This window comes from Abramis brama (assembly GCF_963993115.1).
Source record: "Abramis brama genome assembly, chromosome: 2".
NCBI classification, from domain to species: domain Eukaryota; kingdom Metazoa; phylum Chordata; class Actinopteri; order Cypriniformes; family Leuciscidae; genus Abramis; species Abramis brama.
This window is the reverse complement of record NC_139964.1, coordinates 19172215-19185943: the sequence shown is the minus strand read 5'-3', so window position 1 is coordinate 19185943 and position 13729 is coordinate 19172215. Positions and strand designations below refer to the sequence as shown.

General features: G+C 36.6%; 1 protein-coding gene across 1 annotated transcript; it reads right to left on the bottom strand.

The window, feature by feature from the left end:
* Nucleotides 1-2570: 2570 nt before the first annotated feature.
* On the bottom strand, nt 2571-11775 carry LOC311077844 (GTPase IMAP family member 7-like). The gene is made up of 2 exons (XM_084106486.1): nt 11695-11775; nt 2571-8422 (listed from the first exon to the last, which is right to left on the bottom strand). Exon 2 carries the CDS (start codon nt 8412-8414, stop codon nt 7440-7442), a length of 975 nt encoding a protein of 324 aa, XP_083962612.1. The 5' UTR covers nt 8415-8422; nt 11695-11775; the 3' UTR covers nt 2571-7439.
* Nucleotides 11776-13729: the final 1954 nt, after the last annotated feature.

The window sequence follows — 13729 nt, the reverse complement described above, 5'->3', positions numbered from 1 at the left end:
TCTTTGTCTCCCTAATCAAACACACCTGATTCAACTCATCAGCTCATTAACCCATGTGATAATGAGCTGATGAGTTGAATGAGGTGTGTTTGATTAGGGAGACAAAGAAAATGTGCAGTGTTGGGGTGCCGGCAGGACAGGTTTGGGAACCACTGATATAGTGCTTTAAAACATTTTTAACTCCTGCTTATGTCAGACACACACAGACATCAACAATCAGCTCATGAATTTCAACAATGGTGACAATCAAAAGTGTCATGTCGCAATGCATGCTGGGTTCCAGGATAATATAAAACTCCCAGCATGCACTGCTGCATGAATAAAAAAATATGTATTGCCACCACTGTTGAGATTCATATGCTAAATTATGATATCTCTGTGTTTCTACAAGTCAGTGTAGCTCTGTTTCTCTGGTTATGCATGATGTGTTAAAAAATGAATCATTGTAATTTATTGTTGTGGTTTCACAGTGGTGGTAATGTAACACTTTTGATTGAGGACAAATGAACAGACAATATGATGATTTTGTCATCATAATCATTATAACCGCAATCATTCATAAAATGTGTGTGTGCACAAGTGTGACTTGCAAAAACACAACTCAAGCAGCAAAAGAAAATCTAATGTCTTAGCATCAGCATCCCAACTAAAGCAATCACTGATCTCTATAATGGTAACTTCAAACATCTTATTTTCTTATTCTCATTTTCAATTAAACATCTTAATAACAACTTCTGTAGATGTATAAAATAAAGTAATACTGGTTAATAATAAGTGTAATAATGTGTAATGGCTGGAAGTCAGTTGTAGGTCTTGTGTTTCTCTATTTTCTGTTCTAACAGCAGGTGTTCATCACTAATGCTCAACAATCACTTACATATTCACTTAATTATCTCACTGCAACACTGTCTCAATGTTACTTTTACTCTTTGTAGTGTGGATTTCCCTGTGGGGTTGAAAGGGTTAACAGTGTAAGATAAAAAGACACACCCACAAAATGTATTTTAACAGTAATAAACTGTAAGTTAAAAAACAGGTATATACTGGCAACACTGTTGCCAGTAGTTTACTGTAAAATCTTGTTTTTTGGGTCACCATTGTGCAGAAGAGTAGAGCCTGTGCTTCAGTCCAGGAGAAGATCTACAAACATTGATGATTTGCTGCATATTGCTTTATTTAAAAAGCAGTGACTGTGTAGTTGCTGGTTCAGTGGAAATCTCTTCATTTACAAAAGTTTTGTTGTGGTTTCAAATGAAATAAGTTCACAGTAATACTTTGCTCACGTTATTAATGCATTATAAATTTTAGTTAATACATTTAAATGACAGTTGGTCAATTTAAGGCAGTCGGTTTTTGCAAGTGAAATTAGTTAACTCGAGTTTTAGTGCATTTTTACAGTAAAGAACTGCACACTTAACAGTAAATTACTGGCAACAGTGTTGCCAGTATTTTACTGTAAAAAAACCCGGTAAGGTCTAACAGTGTAGCAAACAGTGCTACTGTTCATTTAACACTGAGAGTTTCTGTGTGCCTGTATAGCAAATGTCTATAAATAAATGAAATGGAACATAACAGGAAACAAATTGCACATCTAAACATAAATAAAAAATACATAAATATTAAAAAATGATTTTACTTTATTATTTTTTCATTTATTATAACAAAAGGCAAATCATGTGAAAAAATTAAAAAATTAAAGAAACACCAACAAAAGGAAACAGGTGTCAGTTTTACAACCTTAAAATAAAAAAAAAATCCTCAAACTAAGAGCACAGAATCACTGTCATGAAAAACCAGTTGATATCATTTGTACAGGTTCTGTTTTAACAGCAACATCTGCACATGGTTTTATGTTCTATGCAAAAGACCAAACTCAGTAAACATCATACTAAAGTATACAAAAGCAGATGAGCCCAGAATATGAACACAGTGCGTTTAATTACACATTAAAGCCCCACTAGCCCTTAATCAGTGTTCGAAAAGGATAACACTTAAGGTGTTTGGGGTCATTTTGACCCCAAACTTTTAAAGAGCGATTGCATAAGGAAATATACATTTTTATATGGAAAACTATATATCATTTTTTTTATTTACTTCTCAACTATACATTTATGCTGTGTTTTTGTGGAAATTTTGAAGTTTTTTACCTATTTACTGCACAATTACATAACTAGGCCATAAATTGGCTCATGAAAAATGATTTTTTAAAGAAAAAATCACTTAAATAATGATATAAATTCAATCTAAATGGTTTTTGGGCATTGCTCTATGTGTTAGGGATGGAATACTGCCATCTAAAGGTTAGTCGAAAAAACTTATTTCTTATGGGAAAGGAATTAAAGTGCAATGGCCAAATGTATCCAATAGAGGGCCATAGAGAACCATTCATTCACTCATTTTCACTTCTCCTCACAAATTTGATATATATATACATATATATATGTGAATATTTATTTAAACATTTTGAAATACATAAAAAATCTAATTATTATTATTATCAAATTAATTATTATAATTATATAATATTAATTATATAATTATTATCAAATTATTATATACATTTGCAGAACCATTACAAGTCACCACTATGACATGATTGTGTGTGTGTGTGTGTGTGTGTGTGTGTGTGTGTGTGTGTGTGTGTGTGTGTGTGGGAACAAGCTTGTTCCATGTTGCTTATGTGACATTTTTCAGATTTATGCCAGTTTAGTTGATTTTATTTGCCAATTTCTATACAAATGCTCTCTGTTGCAGTGACATACATGTGTGTGTTTGTGTGTGTGTGTGTGTATGAGATAGAAAGTTCGTTCCACTTTGGGTTTATGCTCTAGGACCAGACCTTGATTTAAATGTAATTTTTTTTTGATTTATGCCAGTTTTGTTTATTTTATTTGCCAATTTCTATAAAAATGCTCTCTGTTACAGTGACATACATGTGTGTGTTTGTGTGTGTTTGTGTGTGTTTGTGTATGAGATAGAAAGTTCGTTCCACTTTGGGTTTATGCTCTAGGACCAGACCTTGATTTAAATGTAATTTTTTTTTAGATTTATGCCAGTTTTGTTTATTTTATTTGCCAATTTCTATAAAAATGCTCTGTTGCAGTGGCATACATGTGTGTGTTTGTGTGTGTTTGTGTGTGTTTGTGTATGAGATAGAAAGTTCGTTCCACTTTGGGTTTATGCTCTAGGACCAGACCTTGATTTAAATGTAATTTTTTTTTGATTTATGCCAGTTTTGTTTATTTTATTTGCCAATTTCTATAAAAATGCTCTCTGTTGCAGTGACATACATGTGTGTGTTTGTGTGTGTTTGTGTGTGTGTGTGTATGAGATAGAAAGTTTGTTCCACTTTGGGTTTATGCTCTAGGACCAGACCTTGATTTAAATGTAAATTTTTTTTAGATTTATGCCAGTTTTATTTATTTTATTTGCCAATTTCTATAAAAATGCTTTCTGTTGCAGTGACATACATGTGTGTGTTTGTGTGTGTTTGTGTGCGTTTGTGTGTATGTGTGTATGAGATAGAAAGTTCGTTCCACTTTGGGTTTATGCTCTAGGACCAGACCTTGATTTAAATGTAAATTTTTTTTAGATTTATGCCAGTTTTGTTTATTTTATTTGCCAAATTCTGTAAAAATGCTCTCTGTTGCAAAAACATACATTTGTTTGTTTGTTTATGTGTTTGTGTGTGTCTGTGTGTGTGTGTGTGTGTGTGAGATAGAAAGTTCGTTCTACTTTTTATTTATGCTCTAGGACCAGACCTTGGTTTATATGTAGAAATTTTCAGATTTATAATGGATTTAATTTGATTTTTTTGACAAACAAAATTAAAAAAAGTCATTTTTTTCATTTTCCCATTCATTTTCAATGTGGGGTCATTTTGACCCCAAACACCTTAAAAGGTAAATTTTTTTTTACACACCTTTAGAACAACCAAATCAAGCCCAGTTTTTTTGTGCATGTTTAGATAGGTTATTTAGGAGAAGTCCCAGAGTTTCATGCCCCTGAGATGAAGGTAACATTTTTAAAAAATGAAAGAAAAGTCCAGTGGGGTCATAATGACCCCAAACACTGATTAAGGGCTAGGTAAGAATTCCGTTTTGGTCAAACAACGACCCCTAGAGTCGCTGTGGACTACTTGTATTTAACGTTACTGTTGTAAATACCACTCACGCAGAGCAGTCTCTTCACTCATGGCCTGATCACCTCCCCCCTGTATACCGGTCCCTGTTCAGTCTGATGGAAGCTGTAACGAGTGGCAATAAGGTGTGTCCCCTTTAAGAGCTGCGCGCACCCTGTTTAACTGTCCCGTAATCGGGTTGTTTCTGTTTGATGCTCATTCTTGTCCTATTTTTGTCTATCAAGTAATGCTGTGGACGGTAGAACGTGTGACAGACAGTTACACAAGTTCGATTGGGGAATAAACACAACGCGTTACAAATCGTCGGACATCGAACAAGGCCGGATCTACCATATGGGCAATCTGGGCACGTGCCCAGGGGCCCTTGCGCAGAGAGGGGCCCTCCGTGATCGGAGTTTTTTTTGTGTGTGTGTTCGCCACTAAGCTGCTACATAAAAATAGTATACACAAGGCTTGGTCTCGATCTTGATAATTATCCAATCAGAATAAAAAAAGTGTATATTACATTATATGATCTCTTATTCATGCAAATGCTTTTAAACAATTCATGTGCGACAAGACAAAAGTGTGACTGTGACACACACACACACACACACAGATACAGAAAGACGCGCGCCAGTATCGTGCGCACAGACAGCACGCCAGAATACAGTTATCTTTCGTGCTTGAACTTACAATAACACACACAATTATGCCAAAATGTCCGTTTTGTCAAGTATCTTCATAACATAAGAGCTGTCTTATGATGAACGTGAAGAGTTGTGAGAGAATGACCCCCAATTTCCACCAGATGCGTAACGGCTGCGGAACGGCTCCGCTGCGTTACAGCTCCGTGTTCCGTCGTCCGTCAATACCCACCAGGTCCGGATTTGTTGCGGAACGGCTGCGGTCATGACTGACAGCTGAAGTCACGAGGACCCACGAGATCTCGCTAATTCACGTATGATCGCGCGATATATAGTTTCTATAAACAGAACGTTATGAGGAATGGTATATTATGACGTTTTCAAGGTGTAGTGTAGGGAAATATGATCCGCCATGATCACGGTGTATTTTATTTAGAAAATTAACCGGATCTTTTATTTTGTTTTGGTTTGTTCTGTTTTTTTGCTCTACTTCCTGTCCTGCGCACTCTGCCCTGTAGTGCTGTGGAGCTCTCCGGCATCCGGCAAAAATAGAAGCTCTGCGTATCTGCTCCGGAGGGCTGCGGATTGCCGGAGTCGGAACGCAGCTGTACCGCATTCAGTGGAAATACACTCATTGACTTTAATGGAAACCTATTGACTCCGCCACCGTGCCGGAGCCGTAACGCAGCCGTAACGCAGCCGGTGGAAATTGGGGGTGAGGCGCGTGTGAGATCAGCGTCTCCGTCAGCTGGTCTTAAAGAGACAGCAGCCAATAAAGCTTTCTGTCAGTAAAGTTAATCAAAGAACAAAAAGAAGAGAGAAAATGACTCTGCTGTTGACTACAGTTTTTTTTTTTTTTTTTTTTTTGCTTTAATAAGGATTAGTCTATATTTAATTTATAATTTATGCAGTGCAGTTTGATAACTTTATTCAATTTCGGTATATGTCCTAGGTCTACCTGTTATAGGCACAGGTAAATATGACATTTATTTTTAACTCTTGTATCATTGAGACAAATAACAATATTTAATTTAAAAAAATATATTATTTTAATTTGAAAACACAGTGCATTTAGTTGTTGTTTCTAGTTTCAGTTGAGAAATAGGCTACAAATTTCAGCATTATCACTAATCTGTGTGTGCATTTTATTTGAGAAATAAGCAAGTTAACTCATGAAACCATTTGTTTACTATATCGCATATCGCAATATTGACTTCAATAATCACTATGACATTTCCCCCAAATCGTGCAGCCCTACTTTTCAGAAAAAAATATTTTGTATCATTGTCTTGTGAACTAGTCATTCAGCTTTTGATCAATAGTGATTGGCATGTTAAATCCCACACCTGGTGGGCCACCTGTGTGTGTGTGTGTTCCTTTGGAGGGTGTGGTTGTCAGGTAGGGGAGGGGGGCCCATGAGCTTCAGTGCCCAGGGGCCCCTGGGGGTACTAATCCAGCCTTGACATCGAACAAGCACAGCTAGCCTCCGAAGATGTCTACTAATCAATCAACAAGAACGCCAGGTGCTTTTTAGCTCACACCAACGAGAGAAAGCTTGTCCGAGTGATATACAATATAAGCAATATAACGTTACTTACAAGTCCAACAGCATGTGAGGACGTGTTGGGGGAAGTGAGGTATGCCGTAAAGCAGTCGAATTTTGTAGTTATTTTTGTTCTGGGGTTACTACCCGAAACCCGAAGTTTAAAAGTATGATTAAAAATGATACAGACCCCGTCAGGCTATGGCAGACGTATTATTCAACCTATTGTAAGTCGATGTACCATCACAAGAGTCTTGGAAATATATTATGAAGGTTGAAAAGTTACCTAGTGCTGCTTTAAGCGATTTCCTCCCATAGAAAATCTTTAAAGAAAATTATTGATGCTTAGTATATTAAGCCACGTTAAGAGTTTTTCATATTAAACATATTAGAAGAAATGAGTGGTGGCACTGTTTTGTAAAAACACAGAAGAAAAGTATTCCGGAAGAGAGAAGAGAATGGATTTTGAGTTATTTTAATCATTGGTGTCTGAGAACAGATTTATTCTCACATGTTCTTTATACAGATTATCATTTCTATTCATTTTCCACTGAATTATGTGATCTGAAGAGCGAGCGTTGTTTTCTTCTGTGCGTGTCTGTTATGAGTCAGAGCTCATTCGCTCTAGATCTGAGAGAAACATACAGATGAAACATGAAGCCAAATAAATATATGAATACAACGATATATGTTCTGTGTGTGTTTTTCATGCAGCTCGGGATATTTTTATAACAATAAAGAAAGCCAAATGGGAAACATACGAGATACACGAGGCAAAATGGATTCTTAGTCAGCGCCACCTATCGTCCAGATGTGAATTAGCTGAAGGCAATCAATCATTTTGTGTTCAGTATGAAAGGGCTTTAAGTTGATACAAAACAGTAAAAAGGATGGGGAAATGTAAATAAACATATTACAATGCAAAAAAAAAAAAAAAAAAAATCTGACTATTACATCAGTATTGTCTAGTAGTACAAGATTTATTTTTGCTTTTTTTGTCTGTTAACCTACTTGAATTACTTGTTTTGAAGCATTGACTGCTTAAATGTGGAAGTAAATGTGTTTATTTCAAATATGTTTGTTCTATGCTATAGAATGTTATATACATGTTTTGTAATGATACAGTTTTTTATTTACTTTTATCTTTGTCTTTAGAGCTATATTTTCTTGCCAATAAATAGACTCCAGCACCCACTGCTGCTGCTGCCAGAGCTGCACCTCCTGCTGCTCCTATTATTGCTGCTTTCCCAACAGTTAATGCAGCTGCTCCCACTGAAGCTGCTAGTCCTGCTCCTCCTGCTGCTGCTCCTGCTGCTCCACCTCCTGCTGCTCCACCTCCTGCTGCTCCACCTACTCCTACATATCCTCCCATTGCTCCTACTGCTGCTGCTGCTGCTCCTAGTCCTCCTCCTACTGTTGCACATTTCTTGAGTAGAAGAACTTTCTGAGTCTGCTTGTAATCCTGTTCTGTGTATCTCTCACATACATTCTTTCTCCTCAGTGACTCAATCTTTTCCAGGAGCTCAGTGACCTGAGATGGATCTTCATTTTTGTTGTTAAAAACATGAAATCCTCCTGAACACTGATCAACTACTGACCGCAGTGTTTTACATTCTCCCAGATAATCTTCTATTGGACCGCGTAACTGATCTCTGTGAGTAAAGAGCACTATTGTGTGATTTGAGAACTTTGCTCCAAAATTATTCTGGATCCATTTTACAACTGCAACGTCCTCCTCTGTGAAAGTCTCACTCAGTCTGATCACCAGCAGAAACACATCAACACCATCACACGTACTATGCAATATCTGCTCTATTTGAGTTTGAGCATCTGTGATCTTCACTGATGTATCAGAGAGTCCTACAGTGTCGATCACTGTGATTGTTTGTCCATCCAGCTCTGTTTGTGCTGATTCACAGGTTCTGGTCACAGACTCAGGAGACAAATCTTCTTTAAATGTTTCTCTAAGACCTATGATGGTGTTTCCTGAAGCGCTCTTTCCTGATCCAGTCGAGCCCAACAGCATAATACTCATATAAGGAGGTTCAATCATGCTGTTCCTCCGCATCTTGTCTGTGAGTGGAACAGATTTTTTCCTCTCCATCTCTCTCTCTATTACGAGGAAACATATTTTGTTAATTAAATTAATTAAACCTGCTGCCTTTTACATAGCTTAAGTATAGATACAAGGGGTTGACGGTACATGCAGAGGCGAACATACATTAAAGGGATAGTTCACCCAAAAATGAAAATTCTGTCAGTAATTACTCACCCTCATGTTGTTCCAACCCCGTAAGACCTTCGTTCATCTTCGGAACACAAATTAAGATATTTTTTATTAAATCTGAGAGTTTTGATTAACTGACTGAAACTTGCTGGCCTAGAAAATGTATTAAAGACATCGTTAATATAGTCCAAGTGACTCCAGTGGCTCAATCTTAAGTTTATAAAGCGACGAGAATACTTTTTGTGCGCAAAAACAAACAAAAATAACGACTTTATTCCACTTTTGATTTCCTTCTCTCTGGGCCTCGGGTCTTTTCACGTAGTGTTTTTTCACGTAGTGTAATAGCGTAGCGCGTCTGTGTTGTACGTCACCACGTAGGCTCACTATTGGCCAACGCTGGTCATGTGTGATATGTGGTGACGTGCAACACAGACGCGCTACGCTATTACACTACGTGAAAAAACTCGAGGCCCAGAGAGAAGGAAATGAAAAGTGGAATAAAGTCGTTATTTTTGTTTGTTTTTGCGCACAAAAACTATTCTCGTCGCTCTATAAACTTAAGATTGAGCCACTGGAGTCACTTGGACTGTATTAACGATGTCTTTAGTACATTTTCTGGGCCAGCAAGTTTCAGTCCCTTAGAAGCCTATGGAGGAGTTAGACAACTCTCAGATTTAATCAAAAATATCTTAATTTGTGTTTCGAAGATGAACGAATGTCTTACGGGGTTGGAACAACATGAGGGTGAGTAATTACTGACAGAATTTTCATTTTTGGGTGAACTATCCCTTTAAGGTCGGGCCCCAGGCAAAATTAATTAATGAGGCCCTTCTAAAATATTTTTTTGTCAACATATCTTTGTTACCTAGACATAATTAAACAACATACAAGCGCATTCATAAAGCTTGCCAAAAAGCACCAGCAAAATTAACGATTATAAATGTGTCAGGAAAAAATATGAAGGAGACATTTTAATTGTTTATTAATAACTAGTGTTTTCTGAGTCTGTTTCAGCTGCATAGATGTAGTTAACGATGCTGGCTCGCCATATTCGCAGTGAACGCGCCTATAGAGAGAAATGCACCTTTCATACGGATTACATAAACAGAGAGTCTTTGTTTTGATTTGAATTGATGCGTTTAAAAGTAGACATTTCAAGCTTTTTTTTCTATTTATGTCTGTAAGGCAAATATTTGCTAATTTCCAGTTAAAATTTGTGATGACGCATGTCATGCAGTAAAGTGCACTATTCTTCAGCTTCCACACTCCGCACAAACACTTTGAGATTAACCTAATAATAGCGCACAAAGCCGCACATTTATCTAGGTTAAAGGTTAGAGTGAGTGGCCATGCCAGACAGAGAAGTCCTCTTAATGTTTAACAAATCAAATCATGCATTATCTACAGTACTGTGAATAATCGCTGCGCCAGTTTGATTAAGTCGGCTGAGGCAAGGCATAGCCAGCTAAACTAGAGGGGGATGCAGAGATGTTGCTGCGTGTTTATATTAACATTTTCTGATTGTTTAAATTATTAGACATCAGGGGCCCCCTCAAAATGCGGGGTCTTTGCAGCGCCTCTGGGTACATGTATTCGTCCCAAACGTACAGTAAGGACGTCACGGCTCGGTGCATGCAGTCACACAACGAATACATACAGTTACAGGCGATTCAAACTCCAATCCAGAAGGGGACGCGTAGCATTGCAACGCTGTTTGATACCAGTAAAAAGCGCAGAAGAAGAAAAAGAGACAATCGATCAATCTCTCAACCACTGTTTCGGCTGCGGAAAGATATCAGTAAAACAGCTTGAGAATAATATCTCACGTTTAGCATTACATTTACCTCAGGCATTTAGTGTCCGGAGCAGATTAGTTCGCTAGAGAAATGAACTCTAAAGAGGAGCATTTCATATATGCACTGTATAAGCATATGTATTCTAATTATTTAACTGTTAGTAATGTTTTGATTATTTAATGTTTGTTTAAATAAATTTGTCATGACTACAAGTTATGACAGCCATTGTGTAAATGATAAAAATGAATTGGAATAGAAAATTAACTTTATAATTATTTTTAGAAGTTGATGGAAAACCGGCCTTATGTGCAATATACGTTTTTTTTGTGTGTGTGTGTGTTGATTATTATATCTAAAAATAAATAGCAGCAATTTAATAATTTGAGCTCTGTTGTTAATTGGTACCTTTAATATTATAGTAATGTGTAATTAAGGGCTCCCTTTTTTTTAATAATTCCATAGTTTTTTTAACAATATAATTTATTTAAACACGTGTACATATTTGAGAAATATAAGAAGTTTATTTTAAAAGAAAAAGAAAAAAATAAGTAATTTTGTGTTTAGTTTTCTCCCCCCTGCTGTACCGAATACTACAACACCGAGGTATGTACCGAACCGTCATGTTTGTGTAGCATTAAACCCTTAATATATATATGCCCATTATTGGGGGAAAAATAAATTACTGAATTTTAGAAATAAAAGCAAACAAGTTCATCAAAATATATCAATATCTCCAGTTAGCAGTGGTAATATGACTTTGTGTGGTGGCGTTCATGTGTATTTTACTAGTTAATCTTTAAACTAGTTAATCTTTAATCGATCAAAAAGAAAATAAGTAGAAAACAACCTGTCCTCCCTCCTCTGCGTCAAAAACTGAAGCCCGAGCGCCAATATGGCGCTAATGGTCTACAGCCATCAAAATAACGACGAACTCCATTACTTTAACTGGCTTGTCGGATCAAAACAGCCATACATTTCATTATTTGCATTAGTACAAATGTTTTTTATTGGCCTACTTTCATTTTTGAGCTCCTAACGCGCCGACACTAACCCACTTCTCAACAAAAAACGTGACAGGCAGATCACAGTAGTCACTTGCATTTCCTAAGATTATTTTACCGTAGCTATTTTTCATGATGTGATGTTAATCTCGTTTTTAACTTTCAGTGCTTGTTGTTTTGTGTGTTTAGGCGCACCTGGTGTGATGTGCGTATACGCCTATAGGCTATCGCTCCGATCACCAACACAACACTTGTCAACATAATACACAAAACTCAACAAATCTTGGAGCGTCATATAAAACTGTATTACCATTATGAACACTAATGACTGGAGATATAGTCCATGTAACATCTACTCACATGTGTGAAGAACCACGATGAGCGCCACCAAGTTTCTCTTCACTTCCTGATGTAAACAAGCAGGCTTGATCATGACGCACTAAAGTGAAACTGAAAGTCACTGAATGGTTACCACTGACAATGACCGGTTATTTCTGCAGAGGGAGCTAAGGACATTTCGTGTAGCCCTCAGGTGATGATACACAGGGCAACTTTTTGAGCAATGTTGCTGGGCAATGTTGCCGTCAACGGGCAACCAGATGAGACACAGCCCACGACCGATCTAAAATATCCAGATAGAAATGTATTGCCCATTTTCAATGGGAAAGCGCCCAAGCAACAATCGCTCGGCAAGATTGCCCAGCAAAATTGCTCAAAAAGTTGCCCTGTGTATCATCACCTTTCCTCTTATCTTTGTCAGGATCGGGCGCGTTTTGGTTCGAGTTTTAGGATAGATTCGGTTGCATTGGACATAAATATTCATTAGTTTCCTGTTTCCTGTTAACGTGGCTAGGTAGCCTAGCCTACTGTATATGGTAGCCTACATGCTTCTGTTTTCGTCAAAATCTATCTGGGTAAACTTGAATTTCTCATCATAAACGAGGCCGACACTGCATAACATTATACACGGAGTGAATCAGTGATAGTTTTTAATGATATTTCTATTTGTGAGCACCAAAATGAAGAAAAACTCTTTTTCTCATGTTAGTAGGCTACATTTATTTCCAATATATTTAAATTTTAGACAAAATGTTTTAGTTTTGTTTTGTTTTTATTTAGCATATTTCCTTTTTTTTTTTCGAGATGGAGGGGTCAGCTAAATTACATTCAGTTAAAGCATCAAACACCTTAATTTCCAAACCATAAATTACAATTAAATATGTAGACAAAGAAAGTTCGTACCCAAATACACAAACTCGCTTACAATGGCACGCACGCACGCACGCACACACATTTACTGCATGACACAGCGCCCTCTGCTGGTCACGGGTAAAAAAAGGCTTTCATTCTTAGTGTCAAAATAAACTGTCTTTATGCATATATATGGTAGTTTACCAACTTAATCTAAAATATTAAGTTTAAACGTTAAGTAAATATGTGATAAATGTTTGTTATATGCTTAGTTCAAGTAAAACACGAAGATAAATATAGGACCAAATCGTGAAACATAATTACTAAATGTAAGTTGTGCAACTTCTTCACTAAATACCCCAATTACCTTGAACCACAAAAAACTACAAGCACATTTGCAGGACTTACAGTGGCTCATTTCTGTCACAATGATGCAGGATATGCGTGTCAATTGTTGAATTATTACAAACAGAGATGAACAGAACGGAAATATAATGAAACATCGTCTTACACATTGCAAAAAAAAACGTTGGATCCCCATCAGTCAGTCATTTCTTGTTTTCTTTTCCTCTGATGCTGCACATTTTGGTTTTAAAAGTAAAACTTTGTTTATTTCTGTCCTCTTGAATGTTTTCTGTGACCCCTGACCCTAATTAACATGTGTCAATCAAACTCAGCAACATATCTGTGCAGTGTCAAATACAGATCTTTGAAAATGCAGTATTTGTATCATTATAATTCATACAAATGTCATGCAAACTTTAAATATGGACCGTTTGGGGTGTGCATTTTATGTCAATAGTTAACTCAAAAATGTCATTAAATGTCATTTGCAGAAGCTCAAACTTGCGGCGTAAATCGTAAACGATAAATACAGAGTTTAGACATAATACTCACATATACATTGGGAAACAAATAATATCGTGAACAGTCTTTCTCACAACTCGACCAGAACAATGATGGTATGCATTTGAACATTTTATACCTGTAAAAAATTATATTAAATGAATACACATTCAAGTATGAGGCGCCATGTAGGATTTAAATCAAACTTTGCTTATCAATAGCCTACATACATAACACGTGCATATACACCTATAAAATAGATAAACATGTATACAATTGGATGTTCAAAATACATATATGAAGTACACGTGCACACTAATATGAAATCCATACCAATACATGATATTTAAGTAATGAA

Bases quoted from the DNA above. Each gene is read 5' to 3' on its own strand.
- LOC311077844 (XM_084106486.1), bottom strand. From the start codon at position 8,414: ATGGAGAGGAAAAAATCTGTTCCACTCACAGACAAGATGCGGAGGAAC.